Source organism: Mesoplodon densirostris, chromosome 2 (assembly GCF_025265405.1).
Source record: "Mesoplodon densirostris isolate mMesDen1 chromosome 2, mMesDen1 primary haplotype, whole genome shotgun sequence".
In the NCBI taxonomy this organism is placed as follows: Eukaryota; Metazoa; Chordata; class Mammalia; order Artiodactyla; family Ziphiidae; genus Mesoplodon; species Mesoplodon densirostris.
The window spans coordinates 115850082-115873551 of record NC_082662.1 but is presented as its reverse complement, the minus strand read 5'-3'; the positions used below and the strand labels follow the sequence as shown (position 1 = coordinate 115873551).

Below are 23470 nucleotides of genomic sequence, written 5' to 3'. Positions count from 1 at the left end.
TAGGTGGATTTTTTCCAGTTCCTATGAATTGTACTTTATTTTATGTGTTTTCTACAATGATCCTGAGTAATGTATCGGGGAATAAATGTACAGGAACTAAGACTAGAAGACAAAATGGTTGTTAAGGTTTTGGAATCTTGATTTTTTTTTTCCTCTTCTCTATTCTCCAGTGTTCTTATAATATGCTTAGGATGTTTTGCAATTTAAAAATGTTTTGTAGCTCCTTAACTGAAACTTTAAAAAGTTTTAAAGCTTTTCTCTTGCTTCCTTTCTCTCTACTACTTGCGTGTACACACAGTGTTCCTTTTCTTTCAGGGCATTTCTCAGTTTGTGATTAAATATTTATTAGTGTGATTAATTGATTAATGCTTGTCTTCTTCTAAGCTCCTCAAATGCAGGACTCTTGCTCATCAATGTCTTGTATCCCCAGTACCTGGCATATGATAGAGACTCGATTAAAAAATATTTCCTGACTAATGAATAAATAAGAGAACAGAATCAGCCAGTCTCAGCATTGCTTTTGGAAATACTTCCAATTAAAGGGGCAGACTAATTCTCAACACCAAAAGCCATCCTCTCTCTCTCTGGTGGTTATGATCTTAAATATTACATTTTAAGAGGAAAACAGAAGGACTAGAAAAAGGACTCTCGGTCTGGAGCCTGGAATCTGCATTTTTAAACAAGTGTCCCAGATGATTCTGAATTGGGTGGTCTAAGACCATGCTTTGGAGAACATGCCCTAGTACATCCTATTGGAGTCTGAATGTTCACATCATTCATAGTCATCCAGCTTCCAAGAAAATCATGCTGATGTCACCGGGCCTATTTAATGTGAATCAGTCTTTATTCTGCACTTGTGTGGTGCATTAACAAATTCAACATACAAGATAGCATTACATATTGTAGGTTAGCGTTACAGCATTATGCAGTTTCACACAATTCATGTTAGCTTTTTCGTTTTTTTTTTTTTTAATTTGACACGTTTATTTTATTTTTGAGTTTCATTTTTACAAGAGAAGACACAAGGTAAAGAAAGACGACCACATCGGAGAAGGAGCACGGTGAGGGCAATGTCACTATCGTGGCCATAATAAAAGCCTTCCAAGAAAAAGGACTTGCATTATTCCCTCTCCTGAGCAAGCCGCCCCTGTCCCATGAGCCAGTTCTATTTGTTTTCACATCCAGAGCACCGCTCATAAACATGTACATCTTGGCTGTGCTCCACTGAGAAGAACTGAAGGAAGGACTAACTCATAAAAGGGACTTTTGTTATTAACAAAAACTCTTGTCTTCCTAAAGGAATCAAGATATCAGCAGAGAAGGACTGACTCTTGGAAAATCAGAAGTGACCATTCCCTAACCTATTCCTGACCATGAGTGCCTTGTGCAAAAGCTAGAATGTGACTCTCTTGTCTTTTAACTGACTCTTAGGAGTAGGCATTCCTCCTCCACCCTTATCAGTTAGCTCTGGGAGGAACAAATGTGAAAACCAAAGCCAGCTAAGACACTTTAGGAGAGCAAAGTCAAGGGCACGATGGATCAGGCCTGAGGTAGGAGGGAGGAACCTTGTACTGTCCGCCTCTTTGCCATTTTTCTGAGAAAGACACCGAGGCAGCTCCTAGGCTACAGAACTACTGGTTCCTTCCCTGCCACCTCACCACCCACTGCTCAGTAGACCCAAAGAATGCAAGGAATAAAGCTACAAGGATGTGGGGAAGAGAGGAGTTGGGTGAGGCTGCTTTCCCAGACTTATGTCAGGAGGAGCTACAGAGGCACACACAGCAGGGCAAAGGCCAGACTATCTCCACCTGTTGCTTTGCATTGTTTCTGGGAAGGAAACAAAAGCGGTTGCTCAGCGATTTCTGATCTTTAGACATTAAGGCGATGAAGAGGAACCATTAAAAATTTTTCCTAATGGGGCTTCAGAATGCTCCTGTCAGATTTACATGAAACTATCTCAAAATGCATTTTTAGAAAACAAAAATTATTTTCTTCTACGTATGATACAGTATTTACATTCCATGGAGTGTTGGATAGAGACTGGTGGTGTGAACCCAACTGATGATGAGATTGTGAGTCAGATTATGGGGGATGTGGGATGACAGGGACAAGAACAGAGAGTGGGCTTTGTGCCTGCTCAGAACTGCTGCTCTGCATTGTCAAGAATCCAGGTTAAAAAAAAAAAAAAAAAGAATGGGGGGTGGGCGGGGAACAGATTGGTTTTAAATCCACAGAGTTAAGGGAATGTCAAAGGCAACATCACCACTCTCTCCACGGAGACTCAGCTTTTCAACTCCCTTCTCAGAAGCAAGTCAGATAGTGATGTTCTTGTATGAATGTGGAATTTCAATCTTGGCTAATCTTTCAGGCCTTGGTTCAAGCTGCTGCTTATTTGAGTTCCTTTTCAGGCTGGCAAAAATATCTACTGCCTATCCAGGCTTACTTATTGTCAGTGAAGTCTCTGCCATCTGAAAAGTCTCAACTCTAAGAGACATGGCTGGTCTAGGAATAAGGAGATGTGAATTCTAATCCCAGCAAGATGCTGAATCTCTCTCAGCCTCTATTGTCCACTGGCAGAGGAGGATTGAACTCTGTGGTTACCCATACCTTCATCTTATCTTGAGATTCAGAAGTTCTAAGAACTAAGCACTTTGTTTTCAGGGAAAGGATGTTCTGAAAAGTCCAAGTTATCTTTATTATTAATTTAGTCACAGGTACTCATTTTACTCATTTAGTTATTTTTTTTTTTTTTTGCGGTATGCGGGCCTCTCACTGTTGTGGCCTCCCCCGTTGCGGAGCACAGGCTCCGGACGCGCAGGCTCCGGACGCGCAGGCTCAGCGGCCATGGCTCACGGGCCCAGCCGCTCCGCGGCATATGGGATCCTCCCAGACCGGGGCACGAACCCGTATCCCCTGCATCGGCAGGCGGACTCTCAACCACTTGCGCCACCAGGGAGGCCCTCATTTAGTTATTTTTAAGAGCCATGATTGAAAAATTTAAAGAGAAAGAATAATTTCTGAAGTCCCTTTTCCTTATAAAGCAAAACTAACCTCATCTAAGCTACTTGAGAAGACTCTAAAGCTCAGTTTTCAGCATTTCTGGAAAAACAAAGGCCAGTTTAATCCTTCAAAACTCTGATGATTTCTAAACCATCAACCAACGAATGGCTGTCCTTCCAGACACAGTTACAAAGGGAGATGGCAGTCATCTCATTTTCCTTTCCTTGTCTTCATACCTACATTTGGGATCAGCTGGATGTATTCACTGGTACTATCCTGTAGCTGAATTTGAAGCCGCCAAAGCTCTTTTTAGACAAGTCATCTAGTTTTGTAAACCCAAATTCTACCAAAAAGTCTGATGTCTTCGTGTACTTGATCACAAATTAATCAAGGACTGCCTTTTACCCATTCATAGCAGGAGAGCTAATAATAAACATACCTCATTTCTCAAGTACTCTTTCTCCTGCAAACCCTGCCTTATCCATTCCACCTTTGTTTCTTGGCTTACTACAGACCTCTGGACCTTGCGCTCAGTCAAAGAGCAGAAATGTAAGAGGTAACAGGGAGAAAAGATGGGGATGATAAAAACATGAGGTTTTACAAGAGCAAAAGATTCTTCCACAGAGGTGGGGAGTGAAAATAACTCTCTAGAGAAGCCCAATGAAAAGAGGCCAATTTCAGGTAATTAGCAAATACAATTCGGCACAAAACACAATTTTCATGGATTAAAATCTGTACCTTGATGTTGGCAGTTAGGCTAATTTCTTCAGTTTGTATTAGACATGCAAGTATAAGGTTACATTTTTATATATAGACTTGTAGAGGTCTTTCCCTCTCGTTTTTTCCCCCATAAAAAAAAAAAAAGGGATTTCCTAGTGCCTTGCAAAGGAGAAAAATCATCATCGCTAAGAACTGATCTGCAGCTGTGGTCATGTGGGGTGTTCTTTGTGGGGTTTGTTTTGTACGAAATTTTCTTCTACAGCTAAAATGAGGTTTTGAGTCCGCTTCTCTCTGTTTATCTCTCTCCCCGCCATGTCCCTGCCCAGCCCGGCCCTGGGGTTAGAGGCAAGGAGAAGAGGATTAGTACTCGCTCAGACTGTGCCACTTGGCCACAGGCTTGCGGGGGCTCTCACAGACCTCTCTCCAGTGTTCAGCACCGCTGACTGTGACACTGTGCGCCCCCAGGATCAGCCTCCCCACCACCTCATTCTTGGTGGTGCGATCGAAGTCGATGACAAGGAACTCGATGCTGATGTCGGGCAGGAGGTCAGTGGGGATGTCGTAGATGAAAGACTCATTGAAGACTGGGTTCAAAGTGCACTTCTTCACATGGGTTTTCTTCTTGGCAATGCGCTTTCTGCCGTAGTAGACGTTCACCTTGACATAAGGATCTGGGGCCCCCAAAGAGATCAGAAAAAGGGAGACAGGCCTATGACACAGTCCTCTCCTATACAATGGTGGCTTCTGGTTGGGGAGGAGGGGCTTCTGCTGATCATCTCCTTGGTGTCCCATCCCCCACCCCGTGTGGTCTTTAGTGATTGCACACTAAGTGTACACTGACTGTGTACACGTCTGCCCACCTGCACAAGGGGCCAAGGAAACCAGGCAGGCATGGAACAGAACAGCCACCTCGAGTCAGGGCCAAAGAAACCCCATGACACCAAGAAGCATTTTCAAGGGCACAGGGACTAACAAAGCCTGCAGGCTTTTTGCCGAGTCTCACCTGGAGCAAGGGCGCAGCACCCAGCATGCATGCATAGCACTGAGGATACCTCGCCAAATGTAGAGACCCCATTTGCTTACCCAACGCACCTTCCCAGCTACATTCATCAGGAAGAGAATGTAGACAGAGAGAGGAATGGGTGGACAATGAGAGGTGCCAGGGGTCCTGAAAGGTGGAGAGGGGGTGTCTGGGTCACAGGCAAGGGGCAGTGGTGGGCGGGGCACAGACAGGTAGAAATAGGTTGAAGTACAAACACATGAAAAAATGCTCAACATCACAAATTATCAGAGAAATGCAAATCAAAACTACAATGAGATATCACCTCACACCGGTCAGAATGGCCATCATCACAAAATCTACAAACAATAAATGCTGGAAAGGTGTGGAGAAAAGCGAACCCTCTTGCACTGTTGGTAGGAATGTGAATTGATGCAGCCACTATGGAGAACAATATGGAGGTTCCTTGGAAAACTAAAAATAGAACTACCATGTGACCCAGCGGTCCCACTACTGGGCATATACCCTGAGAGAACCATAATTCAAAGGGACACATGCACCCCACTGTTCATTGCAGCACTATTTACAATAGCCAGGACATGGAAACAGCCTATATGTCCATCAATAGGAATGGATGAAGAGGATGTGGTACGTATATACAATGGAATGTTAGCCATAAAAAGGAATGAAATTGGGTCATCTGTAGAGACATGGATGGACCTAGAGACTGTCATGCAGAGTGGGGTGGGTCAGAAAGAGAAAAACAAATATAGTATATTAACGCATATATGTGGAATCTGAAAAAATTGGTATAGACACATCTAGGTCTTATTTGCAAAGCAGAAATAGAGACACAGACATAGAGAACAGATGTATGGATACCAAGGGGGGAAGGGAGGGGGATGAATTGGGAGACTGGGATTGACATATATACACTATTGATACTATGTATAAAGTAGATAGTTAATGGGGGCCTGCTGTATAGCACAGGGAACTCTACTCGGTGCTCTGTGGTGACCTAAACGGGAAGGAAATCCAAAAAAAGAGGGGATGTATGTATACGTATAGCTGATTCACTTTGCTGTGTAGTAGAAACTAACACAACATTGTAAAGCAAATATACTCCAATAAAAAAAATGTAAAAAAAAAAGAGAAAAAATAAATAGGTTGAAGTAAATAGCTGCTACCTGAGAGACCGGTGATATCCATCTTCGGCAAGTGTCTGGCTTTGAGGACCACCACTGTCATTCTTTGTGCCACAGGCTGATATGAGAGAGACACCTGGAGCTCCCCTCTGCTAATGCACTTCTGGGGAGAAGAAGAGCAGGTGAGAGTCCCAGCAGAGGGAGCAGGCCACAGCACAGAAAGCATGCGGAGGAAAAAGGAAATGTTCTCATCATAATCCTGATACTAAATAAAATCATTTGCAGGGAGAGACAGCATAGCCTAGTATTTAGGAGCGCAGACTCTGAAGCCAGACAGGCCTGGATTCAAATCCTGCCTCTACTTCTCATCTGTCTGACCTGGGACAAGCTACTTCCACTTCCTCATCTGTAAAATGGAGATAAAAGTAGTCCCAACTGGGACTTCCCTGGTGGCGCAGTGGTTGGGAATCCGCCTGCCAATGCAGGGGACACGGGTTCGAGCCCTGGTCCGGGAAGATCCCACATGCCACGGAGCAACTAAGCTTGTGCACCACAGCTACGGGGCCTGCACTCTAGAGCCCACGTGCCACAACTATTGAACCTGTGTGCCACAACTACTGAAGCCCATGAGCCTAGAGCCCGTGCTCCGCCACAAGAGAAGCCACCGCAATGAGAAGCCCACGCACCGCAATGAAAAGTAGCTCCCGCTCGCCACAACTAGAGAAAAGCCCGTGCACAGCAACGAAGACCCAACGCAGCCATAAATAAATAAATAAATAAAATTAAAAAAAAAAAATAGTCCCAACTTCCCAGGATTAGTAAGAGGATTCGATAATTTAGAATTTGTAAAACACCACAGTGCCTGGCACACAGTGTGTACCAGAGATGTGCATTCTCTCCTATTCTCTCATTCAGTTCTTTTTTTTAAATTTTTTAAAAAAAATAAATTTATTTATTTATTTTAATTTTTGGCTGTGTTGGGTCTTTGCTGCTGTGCACAGGCTTTCTCTAGTTGCGGCGAGCGGGGGCTACTCTTCATTACGGTGTGCGGGCTTCTCATTGCGGTGGCTTCTCTTGTGGCAGAGCACGGGCTCTAGGTGCTCAGGCTTCAGTAATTGTGGCACACGGGCTCAGTAGTTGTGGCACGTGGGCTCTAGAGCACAGGCTCAGTAGTTGTGGTGCACGGGCTCTAGAACACAGGCTCAGTAGTTGTGGCACACGGGCTTAGTTGCTCCATGGCATGTGGGATCTTCCTGGACCAGGGATAGAACCCATGTCCCCTGCACTGGCAGGTGGATTCTTAACCACTGCACCTCCATGGAAGTTCCTCATACGGTTCTTGCCGTAAAAAATGTTTTGAAGACTGTATAGTGGGAGACAGGAAACTTGAGTTTGAGTAACTTGGCCAATTACTCACCAGCTGGCCCTGGGCAAGTCCCTGAACTTTCTGAAGCCTGTGCCTCCATTTCACAAGGTGAATATCCACACCTGCTCTCCACCTGCCCCAGTGTATGACCTTCAGAGTGTCTTCTCCAGCCACCTCGGATGCCGACAACTTTGTTTCCTCACTTTGAAATTTTATGCTAGGTTCTATTTTGAGCTTGAAAAAAAAAAACCTCTAGTCCTCCAAGAACATTTTAAATAATATTTGGAGGACTTCCCTGGTGGCACAGTGGTTAAGAATCTGCCCGCCAATGTAGGGGACACAGGTTCGATCCCTGGTCTGGGAAGATCCCACATGCCACGGAGCAATTAAGCCCGTGTGCCACAACTACTAAGCCTGCGCTCTAGAGCCCGTGAGCCACAACTACTGAGCCCACGTGTCACAATTATTGAAGCTCACGCGCCTAGAGCCTGTGCTCTGCCACAAGAGAAGCCACCGCAATGAGAAGCCTGCGCGCTGCAACGAAGAGTAGCCCCCCTCGCTGCAACTAGAGAAAGCCCGCGCGCAGCAATGAAGACCCAACGCAGCCAAAAACAAATAAATAAATTTATATATAATTAAAAAAAAACATTTGGATACTAATTACATGCCAGGTGCCAGGGATTCAGAACTGATAGGACTCAGTTCTTGCTCCCAAGGAGCTTATCACACACTAGAAGAGACAGAGATGTAAACAAACATGTCTACTTGTCAGAAAAGTGAGAAGCCTGGAAATTCCCTGGTGGTCCAATGGGTAGGTCTGCACTCTCACTGCTGAGGGCCTGGGTTCAGTCCCTGGTCAGGGAACTAACATCCTACAAGCCATATGGCGCAGCCAAAAATAAAAATCCTCAGTTCTGCTGAGAGATTCAGGTGGAGGCTTTGCCAGCTGACGTCTGGGCTGAGTTGATGGTGGGTGAGTAAGAGACACAGGCAATGGGCAGAGAGAAGATCCCATGGGTCAGGGTGGCAGAATGGCCGGTACAAAGTCTTTGGGTGCTGAAAGGGTAGGCTGTGTTCAGAGAATGCTGAGAGGCGAGAGTGTGCCTGATGTTGGGGTGCTGGCAGGAGGGACGGGCCAGGAACCCAGAGAGGTGGGTCAGGCGAAGGTGAAGGGCAGTGGGGGTGAGCTAATCAAACAGCAGAGCCAGCCGCAGCACCCAGGCAAGAGGAGGTCTGTAGGCATAGGTGCGACAGTTATTGTTGTTGTTAGTATATTAATAATAATACTATTCGAGTGAAAGCTGGAGAAGGAACTAAAGTAGAGAAAGACCAAAGTCAGAAAGCTCAGTTAAGAGGCTGCTGCAACAGGCTAGGGAAGAAATGATGAGGCCTGGAACCAGGGCTGTGGCAGAAGAGATGGACCTGGGGTAGGATATGTCTCAGGAAGAATTGTCAGTATTTTCTGGGTTGGGGCAGCTAATTGGATGAAAAAATAGGGGCGAGGGAAGAGATGGAGGACTATTTCTTGTGTTTCTAGCTTAGGAAGTAGGGATGAGGCTGGGATAAAGAAAACAAAAGGAGGTGGGATAGGAGGACTTTAGGACATAATAAGTTAAATTTGAGACAAAAAAAAAATTTCGAGACCAAATCATTCCTCCACTGTCAAATCCTATTCCTTGTATTCTTCATAGCCCCAAAGGAATGCCACCTACTTGAGGAATTCTTAGATTGAGCAAAAATAGACCAAACTGACCACCAGCCTTACATACGCCACATACACACCAAAATGACTTGCTGTGCACTCACTAAGTGCCAGACACTTTGCTAGCAGCTAGGGCTGAAATGATGCACAAAGAAGACCCCCACCCTCCAAAAGCTCATGGGCTAGTGCACTACCTGCTCAGGTGTGGCTAGTGCAGTAAAGAATAACATCAGTAAATAAGTTAATTAGCTCATCAGTGAAAAACAAGCGAAAACCCCTAATAGTTGATGCTTTGATTATGTCTTAAGTCACCTCGAGGAATGAACTGTGAGAATATTTCCATTTGGCTTAAAAAAGTTCTTGAGGCTATATTTCATACCAGGAGCATAAGGAAATGTCTCTCGTAGGGTACTGAATGTGACTGAACTTTAAACTTAGCCATTAGCTTTTGAAATTGAAGTACAAAAGAAAATAGACTTTAAAAAAGATGTTCATGGTATTCTCTGCTAGATTGAAGCCCCACATCTTTTCCTTACCCTTAACATATAGCCAGCTCTTGATTCATCCACGGGAAGTACCCTCAGCCAGTGTAAAATCACAGGCTGGTATCCCTTGCCAGCCAGTATACTTCTGGGCTGCTTCCTTTTGACGAGTCAGAATGCAATCAGAGGGCCTCCCTGGTGGCGCAGTGGTTGAGAGTCCGCCTGCCGATGCAGGGGACACGGGTTCGTGCCCCGATCCCGGAGGATCCCACATGCCGCGGAGCGGCTGGGCCCGCGAGCCATGGCCGCGGGGCCTGTGTGTCCGGAGCCTGTGCTCCGCAACGGGAGAGGCCACAGCAGTGAGAGGCCCGCGTACAGCAAAAAAAAAAAAAAAAAAAAAAAAAAAAAAAAAAGAATGCAATCAGAGAAGGTAAACTCATTTTTACTATCAGCCACAGCCAAATGTCATCAGGAGAGTAAACCCTCATGAAAAAGAAAATTAAATGCCTTCTAAAACATTCAGAACTGGCCTGCCCAATAGAGTAGCCGCTAGCTACATGTGTCTATTTAAATTTTAATTCATTAAAATGAAATAAAATTAAAATTTTAGTTTCTCAATCACGCTGGCCATATTTCAAGTGCTCAGTATCCACATGTGGCCAGTGGCTACCATACTGGACAGTGCAGATATGGAACATTTCCACCATCATAGCATCCAGCGGATAGTGCTGATCTAGAAAGAACTTCTGGATTATTTGGGCCACTGCTCCCCTCCATTTCCATGAATAATGAAATGTTAATGAGTTTTGATATCTATCTCTGGGGCCATCCTTGAATATTGGTATCTAAATATTAAATATGCAATCTTGGGGACTTCCCTGGTGGTCCAGTGGGTAGGACTCCGTGCTCCCAGTGCAGGGGGCCAGGGCTCAATCCCTGGTCGGGGACTACACCCCACATACATGCCACAACTAAAAGCCTGCATGGGCCTCCCTGGTGGCGCAGTGGTTGAGAGTCCGCCTGCCGATGCAGGGGATACGGGTTCGTGCCCCGGTCTGGGAGGATCCCATATGCCGCGGAGCGGCTGGGCCCGTGAGCCATGGCCGCTGGGCCTGCGCATCCGGAGCCTGTGCTCCGCAACGGGAGAGGCCACAACAGTGAGAGGCCCACATACCGCAAAAAGAAAAAAAAAAAAAAAAAAAAGCCTGCATGCTGCACCTAAAAGATACTGCATGCCCCAAGTAAGACCCTGTGCAGCCAAAATACATAAATAAAATATTAAAAAAAAAAAAAAAAAGAGTTTTGGGCTTCCCTGGTGGCACAGTGGTTGTGAGTCCGCCTGTCAATGCAGGAGACACGGGTTCGTGCCCTGGTCCGGGGAGATCCCACATGCCGCGGAGCGGCTGGGCCCGTGAGCCATGGCCGCTGAGCCTGCGCGTCCGGAGCCTGTGCTCCGCAACGGGAGAGGCCACAGCAGTGAGAGGCCCGCGTACCGGAAAAAAAAAAAAAAAAAAAAAAGTTTTATTTGCAAAAATAACATTGATTACAAGATTATACTTAGGTTTTCTGGTTATTTATTTAAAACTCTGTTAAAAAAAAAAAAACAAACTGTTTCCTAAATCATCCATTGTAACAAAATCATCCTAATTTAAATCCTGTGCCCCTTCCTTCGTTCGTTGGGAAGGTGGACAATTTCTGGTTACCTTCACGATAATTTCCTCCCCTAACATCACTCCTCAGACAACTGTTCTCCATCTGATTCCCACCCCCCCTTCATCTTTGGCCAGTTTACATGGGCAGAACGCCCATCCCCATTCAGCTGCCCCTTTGTGATGCCCAAGTCTGCAGCCACAACACCACCTGAATGCCATTCCATTCTGCATTGAAGGCCGGAGTTTCAAGTCTCCCCCTCCCCCCTCCCCTTCTCTTTCCACCCAATTCCCATTCCAAGCGGCATTGTCAATGACTCTTTGTCAAGGGCTCTTTGTCAAGGGCTGGGAGCGGACTCTGTTTCCCAGCCCCTTGGCCTAGTGAGGTAAAGACCCTGTTGGGGGGCAGGCAAGCAGAAGGACAAGGGGGAGAAAGGGTTTTATCCATGCCTGACAGAGCTGGGAGGCTTTGCTCTCAGAGAGCGGGATCCTTTCTCACTCCCTGGAAAAGAGGAACAAGAGCAGGGGTCCTAAAGAAGACGTTCAGCTGAAGGAAATACTTAGGCGAGGGATAAGTCTATTTCTTATAATTAGCAGGGCCCCGCCCACAGTGATTTTTCTAGCCACAGCATCTTTGCAAAGAGGAGGACTCATGCGGGCTCAATAAACCTTTACTGGGGCTAGAAGTTCTCAGGGCTACCTCCACATAAATCACAGTCATGAGTAAACAAAAGAAACAAAAACCTCAACATTCAATCACATCCCTCCTTGTCTTCTCCCCAATACACAAATATAGCATCTTTCTTTTTTGTGTATGTGGTTTTATTTATTTACTTATTTTACATAGCAATTTTCTTTATTGTTCCTGGATAACTGACATTCCTTTTTCTTTCTCTCTTTTCAGTCCCTTTTGACTAGACTGGATGAACTCCATGGTCTCTTGTAAATCTGAGATTCTAAGAATCCTATCATTCCCATGACCATTGTCCCAGGTCACGAACACCAATCTGGTAGTAGAAAGACAGGAAATGGTTTGGGAAACAATGACCTGAAGAAATTAGGAGTCTAAAAACTCTCTATTATCCACCTTGTAAATCCCCTCTTTCCCACTGTCTCTTCTTTAACCCCAGCCCTCGCTGAACCACCTCCCTTCTCCTTGTGGGGGATGTATTATGGGAATGTAAATTCACTTTTATTTCTATCTGAATAAAATACTAGGAAAAAAAAAAAAAGCTGCCACTAAAAAAAAAAAATCCAGTTCCAAAGTCCAACTCAGAGAGTTTTGGGCATTATAGAGTTTATACTGTGAACTTCTTTCATTAATAATTGAGTGTTAATTTTTAATGCTTCTTATATCTTTCTGTATATTCCTAAGAGCTGAGTACTCTCACAGAGTCACTCCATTAGCCTTCGTGATCCAGCCTAGAGGGAGACTGAGGCCCAGAGTAGGTAACTGCTTGCCCAGAATTAGTCAGTGAAATGGACAGAATCAGAAATCATGACCAGTCCAGGGCTTCTTCAACTGGACTGCACTGTAATAATGGAAAGGACAAGAGATGAATTTTCTGCTAAAGGTCAGGAAATGCAGTTAGGGGTGGGTGGTTGTCTAGAGAAATGCAGTTCTCACCAGTCTCCGCCCAGGAGCATTTGGCTCCATTATTATAAGGGGGTACCTTACCCAGACCAGAAAGACCTCTTTACAGACAGTGTGGATAGTCCAAAGCAGCTCTAACTGATGAGCCATGGGGAGATCCAGAAAGGGCAGATTCTTGGCTACAGTAGGGAGGGTTTAGGGTAGACATTTGGAGGCTGTACTGCTAGGGAATCAGGGGGACTGATTGACTAGACTGAGTGACTAGAGAGATGACAGCCACGACCCAGGATGGAACACAGCTCTGCCCACTGGCACTGGTTGGGGAAAACAGGCTTAGGACACCTGGGAGGCTGCAAGGCTCTGGGGTGGTGCCGCAGGGGCTCTGGGTGTCCTGTCTGGAGCCTCTTCCAGGGGATGTGTTGCTCAGGATCCCAGCCCTGGCTTATCCCTCCTGAAGGGTGTTAATAAAGTGGAGAGAAGCTTGGCTCTCCCCAAGAGCCCCTGGCAGTTTAGCAAATGCCATTGTCTGTGCTCCCTGCCCAGTGTCCTGGATTTGAGGCTGTTTTGTTCCCAGCTGAAATCAGTCCCTTTCCTTGCCAGTGTCTTCCCAGCTGCAGCTTGGTACAGAGCCATCCTCCACAGTCAGCCGTGGGCTGCGACTGCATGAGCTGTCTGAAGGAGTCCAGCTAGTTGGTGGATTTACCAGGCTGGTGCTCCAGGGAAGGCTGTGCTGGGAAAGAACCACCCTGCGAGGAGAGCTAGACGAAGGCAGGGAGTGGAGCACTGGAGCTGCTCTAAAGGGGAGTCAGGAATCAGGGGAGCGGCTTGGCGGAATCTGGAGGAAAAGAAATGGAAGGAGAGGGGAAGGGACGCAGGGAGATGAGACAGGTCACTACTGCAGCTTCTGTCCAGGCCTTCTGACTCCAACCTCAGAGGATACAAGAACTCTTGCTGTCTTGGACTCGGGGATGTCTCATTGTATCCTGGCAGCAGACCAGTGTTTATGCCCTGACCAAATGCCTCTAATGGTCTTTGAAATGTTCGGACTCCCCCGGCCCCTGTGAGGTAGAGCTGAGTGGACCATGTGGCAACAGTGGTTCTCTGGGCAATAGCATGGCTGGGCTGGCTGCAGTGGGACAGGCGCCTACACAGCAGAGGGCGTAAGAACACACGTCCAGGGGGAGCCACTTCCTGCCTCCCCTCCCCTCCCCAGCCTGGCACTGCACAGTGCCCTTCAGCAGTGGCCAAACCTTGTTCTTGGGAGCACACTCAGCCCTACTGGCCCGGAAGCCTCCTTCCAGTCCTGAGCCTCCTGCCTCCCCACTGAGTCTGGCGTGGGATGGCAGCTGAAGAAGGCAGTAAGAGACCAGTAAGGCATTTACAGGCAGAGTTCTTTCTGGGAAAAGTGCAGTTGGTTTTAGTGGCCCTGATATCCTTTCTGAAACTTCTATCCTCTTCTCCACTGATCCAGGTCTCCCTTGTCTTCCTTCACTTTGTCAAAACAAAATATAAATACCTACAAGTCATATATCTCTCCCAGGGATCAAACTTTATTAATAATAGAAATAATAATAGTAATAATAATCGTGGTTCCCATTTATTGAAGGTTTACTATGGGCTAGGGATTATGTAAATTCATCATCTTAATTCCTGTAAGAAACTGAGACTTAGAGAATTTAAGCAGCTTGCCCAAGGTCACTTAACGGGTGGGATTTAGATTCAAACTCAGGTCTGACTTCAAAGTCCTTGCTATTAACTCCTTATGGTAAATCCTGAAAAAGGAATGAAACTCTAAGTGTAAAATTTCAACAACTTCTTTCATAGCACCTACCCTACTCACTATGTGATAATTGCCAAGATTTTTTTGTATTTCTCCTCCACTAAAGTAAAAGCTCCATAAGGGCAATGGTATGCCAGGTATATTATCTCATTGGATCCTCATAACCCATAAGGAAGACAATATTATCAGCTCCATTTTACAGATGGGGAAATAGAAGCTTAGAAGAGTTAAGTAACTTACCCACATCACACAGCTGGAAAGTGGTGAGCTGGAAGGTGAAGCCAGGCAGTCTGAATCAAGAGACTCGTGCTGAACCGCAGAGCTACACTGCCTCCCAGACCGAGGAGGAAATGAACTAGTGGGGCTGGGGTTACAGTTCTTGCATGCCTGAAATAACTCAAGAGCCAATGCTGGCCCAGTGGAGAGGAGGCAGGATGGAGGGCTCTCATCCCCCTTCTAATGCAAACAAGGAGGAGAGGAGAAACGGGGAGAGGAGTTTCTGTGGCAAAGGTCTGGGCCTGGGTAAGGGGCCCAAAGGGTGAAGCAGTTAAGTTTCATTTATAAAATGGTTAAAAGTCATACAGATGATACTACTTACATCTCTAGATTTGGGTTGGGAAAGGGAAGCTGAAGGGAAAATTACTGATTTCACAGCTTCTCAGCTGTGAGAAATAAGTTCACTTGAGGAAGATCACACATTTTGGATTAGAAGTTAGCCCCCTTATCCCTGAAGTGATGGGTCTGTGACTGGTGAGCCAGCCTGCTCCAAGCAAGCTGGATGCAGCATCAGGATGCCAACCGCTAAGTGAAATTTTAGAAGCTACCTGCCCTTCTCTCCTCGTGAAGTTGCTTCTTGGAGGAGACCTAACCTGCCAGGTTCTCTGTCTTACTTTGACCACTGCTTATCCTTGACAGCCAAGAGCTTCCTTTCTACAGCCCCTCTTTGCCATCCATCTCATCCCTCCCCTCCCACTTGTCCCCTTCTCTCCCCCAACCTACCATCCCTCCCCAACACACTCTTCCTCCTCACCTGGATGTTCCTTTTGATGATGTCCCTGGTCAGCTGTACCTTGCCTGTGCTGGGGTCTACTCCAGCCAACGGCACCATGACCTCCCCAATGACGTCATCCCGGGAGAAGCGGTCAAAGCTGAGGACGAGGAAGTGCAGTACCAGGTCCTGAAGCTGGCTGTATGGGATGCCATAGAAGGTGAAGGTCTCGTCAAACACAGGGTCCAGGGTCTTCCGCAGCACTCTGGTCTTCACCCGATGCCGCTTGTCAGGAAGGATGGTCATTTTGATGTAGGGGTCAGAGCCCTGGGTTTGGTCATCCATCACTGGCAGCCCATGAGCCTCCTGGATTGTCACCACCAGGGCTTTTTTTGGGAAGTTATAGTCCACTGAGAAGGTGAGGGATCCTAGCATGACATCCTCCTCTGGAGATGATGGAGAAGTGGTTTTGCTCTCCCCGGGGGTCAGGCTCGCAATGGGGCTCCTCAGTTCTTCCCCATAGTCCACTTTGATGGGTAATTGGTCTATACAAGATCCAGAGCTAGGACCCTTGTCTTGGCCCAGCAGGCCAGCCTCTGCTGCGTCCACCAACAGGTTCCCGCGTCCACCTTCCCTCGCATGGCCATCTTTGTCTCTCCGCACTTTGATGATTTTCTTCTTGTTGCTGAGGGTCTCTGGGTATATGCTGATGCCTTTGAGCATATGAATAAACTTGTATGGTGGGTTCTTGTGCTTCTTCTCTGCCTGCTGGTGGCAGCATGTCCAGACAAAGACGGTCACCGAGACACATACCACCAGCACAGAGGCCCCGATGAGGCCAGCGACCACTGGTGACACATCTGAAGGTGGAGACCAGAGACGTGTCAAGGCAGGTGGACCTCAACCCCTGCCCAGAGAACCCCTGCTTAGTGCTTCTGGCTGGAGCCAAGCTAATCTGTAACCTAGCCTCCAAAGCAAAACTTGCTCATCTGGGCTTATGAACTTCTCCCCTCTCTTGGAGATTCCCTCACCCATCCTCTCCAACCAGTCCATGGCTCTTCCTTTCCACCAAACATGGATGAAATACTTATCTTCTCTAGAAAGCCTCCCCTGAAGTGCCCCACCTGACGGCCTGTTCTTTTCTTGGCCTTCCCTCAGCACTTATGGTTTGCTCATATTGATTTGTGTTTCATATAAAGCCACCCTATAGGTCGGCTATCGGTCGACTAAGGTGTTATAGGTCACCTTTTTACATGAGAACCCATTCACCTCAACTGTTACACAAGGGTATGAACTGTGTCTGGTTTCAGGAGGATATTCCACAGCATCCAGCACAGGGTTTGCAACAGTGGGCTTGTGTGGACTGACTGACTGACAGGTAGGGTAGAAGGATGTGGGGTTGATTTTGGATGGTTTTGGTAGTGTGCCCAAGGGTGATAAAAGTAGGTGGGTGGTAAGAAGTAGAAGAACTCTGCATCTAAGTACTTGAAATATGTTTCAAATTTCAGCTCCCAGGTATTTAACATACTTGTATTTTAAGATAAAATAATGAAATAAAATAAAATAAATAAAATAAATAAAATAATTAAATTAAAATACTTGTGTTTTAAGATAAAATAATAAAATCTTTTAGTATGAAATACAAGTATTTTAAATAGGGAGAAATAGGGGCTGTGGAAAATGTCAGACCTTGTCACCTTCTTAGTAAGGTTTTCCCTGACCACCCTATTTAAAAGTGTAAACTTTTCCACCCCTGAGATCCACACTTCCTGGCCCTGCTTAATTTTCTCTACATGTCTTGTCATGCTTCTCTCTCTCACACACACATACACACACACACACAAACATACACAGGCACACACATACACATAAGAATATATATAGACACACATATAATTTTACTATTTATTGTCTGTCTTCGCTAGAATGTAAGTTTCATAAGGACAAGGATTTTGTCTGTTTAGCTCATCTCTGTATCCCCAGCACTAAAAACACCTAACAGGTACTTAATATATATTTGTTAAGTAAACAAATAACTAAACAGAAACAGATTTTTTTCCTTCCCCTCCTCTAGTCTTGTCTTTTCCTGCACAAATTGGGCCCCTGACTTAGATAATTAGGTTTGGGGATTTCCTCCCCCTTAAGTTCATTGAAGCCAAATTGGGTTTAGGCCTTAAAGATCTAGATAAGGCCTATAGTTATCCATACTACTCATTAGGGTAAGTCTTGGATAGGGCAGGGGAAATAAGGAAATAAATGTGATTCTAGCATATTCCAGATATGTAAGATGATATCCCGTTTACCCTATTTATTTTTCTTCATAGCACGTATTACCCCTGACATATATTTGTCTGTCTTCCCTCACTAGGTAAGTGTAACAAGAATAGTGACTGTTTTGTTCACTGCTATATTCCCAGGTCCTAGAACCATGTGGCACATAGTAAGTGTTCAGTGAACAAATGAATTAGTCAATTCAAAACAGCTTCCACTTTAGGAGTTTGGGATTAGCAGATACAAACTACTATATGTAAAAGAGATAAACAACAAGATTCTACTATATAGCACAGGAAACTATATTCAATATCCTGTAATAAACCATAATGGAAAAGAATATGAAAAAGAATATTATTTTATATAGAAAATATATAATCAAATCACTATTCTGTACATCAGAACCTAACACAATATTGTAAATCAACTATACCTCAATAAAAAATAAAAAACAGCTTCCACAGATTGGAAAAACAGGATGAGGTCAATATTATTACACATAACAGGGATAAATGTAAAATTCTATTTGCCCTTCAAAACATATCAGTAGGCAATGGGAGACCTTACTTGATGAGTGTGAGTAAAAATAACTTAGTAGTTTAGGTGACAAAAAGCTTGGAGTATAATTAGGCTGATGCTAACTTACATTATCAGTGCAATGTCCAGATCACAGGAGGGGTAGTATAATTTCACCTGCACTGGTCACGACACATATGGAGTATTCTATCTAGTACTGACAAGAATAAAAAATTGCTCTTTTTTGTGTACCTTTATGATATCCCTGCCAGGCATCATGTTAGAGATTTTTCTCTCCAAAACAAATAACTCATTGAATAGGTACCATTAATATCCCCACTTTACAACTGAGGAAGCTGGGGACTCAGATCTACACTAGGCCACAGAGTAGCAAATGGCAGTGATGGGATTTAAACCCTGGTCTATCTGACACCAGAATGTCTCTACATTATGGATAAGCAGGATAGTAGAGGGCCTGGAAACCATATCAAGTGAGGAGAAATTGAAGGAACTGGAGCTGAGGGGTCTGGGAATAATAACTTTCTTCAATTATTTAAGGCATTTTGCTGGAAGAAGGTCTGATGTGATTTTACTTTGGAGGGCAGGTCTAACATCAGCGCGTACAGGCTACAGGAAGACAGATTTTGACTCAATGAAAAGAATCAAATTATTGGTAGAACTGTCTCTCAGTGGCCCAGATGGCTTCAGGAGGCAGTGAATCTCCATTTGAAAACTTTCAGAGATTGGATCACCTTGGTCAGGCATATTCTAAAAAAGATTTCTTTAATGAGGATTGGAATAAATGTCTCTGAAATTCTTTCTACCTCAAACATTCCATGGTTCTATGAAAGTTGGGACCAGGTAAGAAAAGCGGTTACATTTTGAAATATTAATATAGATTAGGAGTAAAGCCATTTAACAAAGTAAACCAAGGTGACTGTGTCCATGGCCATACTGAATAATAACAGCATTTATTTTCAGAGTATCAAGTGAAATAAAAGCTGTTAGGGAGAGGTTTCACAAAATGGGAGTAGCCTTAGCTGTAAGCACCTTGAGTGGGCAGAAACAACACCCTGTTCATCTTTGAATCCCTGAGTCTCTTGCATCTAACAGGAGCTCAGTAAATATTTGCTTGAACAATTGATTGGGTTCAATTGTCAATCAGAATAGGCACAATTTGAAAAAGTGGCTCTCCATTCACCCATGAGGGACTTCCTGAAAATTGCTTGCTACCGATTAGTAAAACTGAATATTGATTGTCTTTATGAGAAGAGAAAAGCAGGGAACTACCAAGACAAGTATATTTTTGAGAATGATTTGAAAGGGAGTCTAAAGGCCTGGGATGGGAGACATCTGAGTGATCCCTTTGGCTCTACCATAGATTTACTCTGTGATCTTGAGAGATCCCCACTGCTGCTTACAGTGCCTCAACTTTTATTGCTAGAAAATAGAGGTGGAGCAGGTAAAAGAGAAGAAGGATTCTCATCTTTCAGGAGGATAGAGAAGGAAAAAAAGAGAAATGGATGAATCCACTTGTGAATTACCTGGGCTATCTCCTCCACCTTGTTTCCCACTTTTGTCCTACTTTCTTCTTCATTTTAGTATTTGTTAACCCCTGCCTCTCTCCCCCCACCCCCAAGGCAGTGAACTAGAAAAATCAGAGATATTGTCTAGCTTTAGTCAAAAGCTTGGTGGGAAAAGGAAGTTGGAACTAAAAGCTGAAGTGAGTGTTTTCAAGTAGTAGTAAACTGCAGTGACCCATGCTGCTTGCTCCTTTTGTCCTCCAAGGTCATGGATAATTGAGTGTTGGCTTGGTGAATCTCTCAAGGGCTAGGGAGTTTGAAATGAAGTGCTCTATGAGATGTGAAAAAGTCAGAAGTGGCAGTTCTCTGTAGAGGAGATCCTCTGTGTGGATTTAAAGATCTGCGAGACACATCTAGGCTTTGTCCAATTGTCTCAGTCTCTGACCAGCCCTGCTTATTGACACTTCCTTTGCTAAAATAGGTTTTCCCTGTCAAGTAGGCCAGCATGACACAGTAAAATGAGAATGAACTTTGGCATCAACTGGAAATTGGTTTAAATCCTAGCACTACCCTAACTAGTTTGTTTTACTTTAGCCAAGTTATTTTATCTCCCTTAGCCTCAGTTTCCTCATCTAGCAGATATATATAATAATGAATACACTTGAGGATATTTGTAAGGATTAAATAAAATGTAGTATGTAAGGGCCTGATAATTTCTTTTTCCACTAACATTCTCTCTAAATGAGATCAGTGTATTATGCTCTACAGCATCTAACTTTCCAAGGACTCTGGAACTGCAATTAAAAGAAAAGAATATGTTGGAAAGAAGGCATAAGAAGAAAAATCATGAGGTGCGCATGTGATGACAAAAGGGACATCTATTTTGGAAATTTAGGGCTCAAAGAATAAAAATGCAGAAGGTGAAGTGGAAGAAAGAAATATAATCAAGATTTAGCCTTAGGGAATCAGTGCAAACAAGTAGTAAATGGGTGTGATCTGTTGTCCGTATACTTTCTCTGATCTGATGTCTTCTTCCTGGCACTGAGGGGATAGAGCACACTGGGTTCTGTTCATTTCCATAAACCTTTTATTTGGGAGCGAGAAAAGCCATTTCCTAGTTGGATTGTGGCCCCACCCTAAACACTGGAGTCTGGATGCTCAAACCTTCTGGATTGTCTGAGGGATAGAATCTCTTAAGGGAAAAGGAGGAACCCTAGGCTGACAGCAACTCTCACTGGCTTCTCCCATACAAACTGGGATAGAACTGAGGGAGAAACAGGGCAATTCTTTTTTATTTTGGGGCCAGGAAAGCATAGCACAGGAAGTTTGCTACCCTAGCACATTTTGGAGGAATCCCCCAGAGGAAAAACTTGCTTCTCGAGCTTTTCTTTCCCATCTGCTTCCCTATTTTCTACCCCACTCTGCTCCAGGGAGTGTAACTGATCTTGGAGCCCGTAGGGTTGGGTCGGGGACCAGCAGCTCCGAGATGACGTAATGCTTTCTCTGGTACACAAAGCGGCCTCCCCGGGCTCGGCCTTTTTCGCCCCTCCCCCTCCGGCCTGGATCGGGCCCCCGCCAGCACCAGCGCGGGTGAGTCCCCCTTTTTGAAAAGCCAGCCTAGGGAAACAGGGAACAAAGGCCTGGGAAGAAGAGCCTAGGCGCTGCTAGGAGGCCCAGAAATAGACATCACGTCATCCCCCAGCCCAGCAGCGCCAAGCGCCATTTGGTAGCTACGGACGGATCCCATCATTACGATGCAGAATAGAAATTGCAGGGCTCACGTTTCCTCCTAGCCCCAGCATCCAGCTGACCGGCTTAAGGAGTGGCTTCCTTTTTGCTCCCCACCCCCGCACCCCTCTTTCCCCAGAGGCCGCCGCCTCCCCTGGCTGCCAGCCACACAGCCCACAGTCCCCAAGCTGCCATCTTGATGCCCCATCTCCCTTGCCACCTCCCTCCCCCGCAGGCCTGAAGAGTGGGAGGGGGAGGAAGGGGCACCGCCCTGCGTGCCCCAAGGGGGAGGGCTCGGCCTACCTCACCTCTCCTCCCCCAGAAGGAGGGGTTCACATCCTCCTCAAGCTCTCTGCTTCTCACCTCCAGCAGTGCTGACAGCGCACCATACAAGGTTTTAGCATCCTGGGCCTCCCCACCCTCGGTGTGGCTCTGGCCTTCACAGCCCGTGCAGTCCATAGCTTAAGTTCGGGTGTACACTGCCTGCTACCCACCACCCTAGGCCCGATTCTACCCACCACCACAGGCCTGATTCTAGAGGGGCTGGCACTTGAAGGCCCTGGTCTGGGCTTCACGCTCTGCCCAGCTACTGGGCTCCCTTGGCTTTGCAATGGTTTCGCCTACCCCAGGCTTAGTTTGCCAGATTCTACTTACCAAAGCTAGGTCGGATATTGGTGATCTCAGCCATGTCGTAATCAGAGGCTATTGCTATAAATGCTTTTGCAATGGTCAGACAACTCTGGGACCTCCGGTCAGTACGGAGGCCGCCGCTGCAGAGCGCTAGGTCAGGAGAAGGGGAAGGTATCTGGCGGACGCCTCCTGCAACTGGTCTCTGGTTGCCAGCTGCGGTCGCCTCTTAAGATGCTCCAGGGATGCTCTGAGCTAAGGAAGCAGGTGCAGCCAGACTGGTCCTGATGCGAGGTAGGCCCCGCCTTCCTCCGAACGGCCGTCGGCAGAAGACTCCGCCTCTGTCCGAAAAGTTCCGGAAGGCAAGCCCCGCCCTTTTCCGGAAGATCTCTGGGAGGGCACCCCTCCCATCGCCAAGATTTCCAGAGAATGAGACCCCGCCTACTGATGGGCCGTGGGTCTGTAAGGCGAAAACCCCGAGGCCTAAGGACAAGTGTAGGTACTTTATCGTATGAGATCCCCTAGATCTTGTGATTCCGGTTCCCTGGGCTTAATATAGCAGCAGAATGTTCTGGCAGGATTTTGGAAAAATAAAATTCTATATTGCCTGCATTTCAGTATTAGTTGCCTTTATTGTTATGCGTTTCTGAGACCACTAAAGATTATTATGGAAACTTTCTTAAACTTCAGAAGCTCTGATTAAAGACCAAACCTGGTGTTGGTTTCACAACTCTGAAAATTTACTGAAAATAATTTAATTGTATAAGTAAAACGGATGGATTCTGTGATGTGTAAATTGAAGCTGTTTTTAAAAAAGACTAAAAAAGAGTGCTAAAGTTAATCAGTGTTGGATATTTCTCTTCCAAAAGCTTCAAGTGCTTAGAACTGCTTAGGGAAGTGAGTGAGTGAGAGAGAGAGAGAGAGAGAGAGAGAGAGAGAGAGAGAGAGAGCCAGCGAGCAAACCAACAGATCTGTGTATTCTGTAGTTTCAAAAGCAGGACACAAGTGAAACTCCAAGCTTCTAGAGATTTCCTTGACATTTGGAAGAGTTAGAATGATTCACGTAAGAGTCAGACTACTGGCGGTTATCTCCATGATTACATCAAGCTCATCATTTTTGGCTGTGGATACTTTCATCCTGTCGGATTCTGTTTACAGGCAGAATCAGGTCAAATAAATTATTTAAATGCATAAATATTTGTTGATGGTTCACCTGTAAAGTGAGAAAGTTGAATTTTTTTCAGCTTTGACGTTCTGTCCTTGTAGAAAAGAGGAAAAAACAGTTCTAGGAGTTACTCATTCATTCAAAACACATGTATTGAATTTATTGGACATCGACTATGCCCCAGGCACCTTCCTGGACACTGGATTAATGCATT

The 23470-nt window shown here is 45.4% G+C and overlaps 2 protein-coding genes across 4 annotated transcripts in view; one reads left to right on the top strand and one right to left on the bottom strand.

Annotated features, from left to right (window-relative positions):
* Positions 1-2954: 2954 nt before the first annotated feature.
* Positions 2955-22370, bottom strand: SYT11 (synaptotagmin 11). 3 transcript variants are annotated; one of them, XM_060090711.1, is made up of 4 exons: positions 22119-22370; positions 15469-16286; positions 5905-6028; positions 2955-4391 (listed from the first exon to the last, which is right to left on the bottom strand). In XM_060090711.1, the coding sequence occupies exons 1-4, from the start codon at positions 22150-22152 to the stop codon at positions 4081-4083; spliced, it is 1287 nt and encodes a 428-aa protein (XP_059946694.1). In that variant the 5' UTR covers positions 22153-22370; the 3' UTR covers positions 2955-4080. The 3 variants fall into 3 exon arrangements, with proteins under 3 accessions (XP_059946694.1, XP_059946695.1, XP_059946696.1); XM_060090712.1 differs by having other exon boundaries at positions 5908-6028; XM_060090713.1 differs by lacking the exon at positions 2955-4391 and adding an exon at positions 5650-5738 and having other exon boundaries at positions 5908-6028.
* The window catches only part of GON4L (gon-4 like), a 93546-nt gene continuing 91381 nt past the window's right edge, over positions 21306-23470 (top strand). The window contains exon 1 of the mRNA XM_060090707.1: positions 21306-21326. The gene's annotated coding sequence lies outside the window, so the exon portion shown is untranslated. The remainder of the gene's footprint in view (positions 21327-23470) is intronic.

What these genes read in the sequence shown, in the direction of transcription:
- SYT11 (XM_060090711.1), bottom strand. Translation starts at nt 22,152, where the DNA reads ATGGCTGAGATCACCAATATCCGACCTAGCTTTG. An exon ending in CAATATCCGACCTAGCTTTG is followed by an intron (nt 16,287 to 22,118) that starts GTAAGTAGAATC and finishes CTCCACCTTCAG; the next exon opens with ATGTGTCACCAGTGGTCGCT. An exon ending in TATCACCGGTCTCTCAGGTA is followed by an intron (nt 4,392 to 5,904) that starts GCAGCTATTTAC and finishes TGGGGGCCCCAG; the next exon opens with ATCCTTATGTCAAGGTGAAC.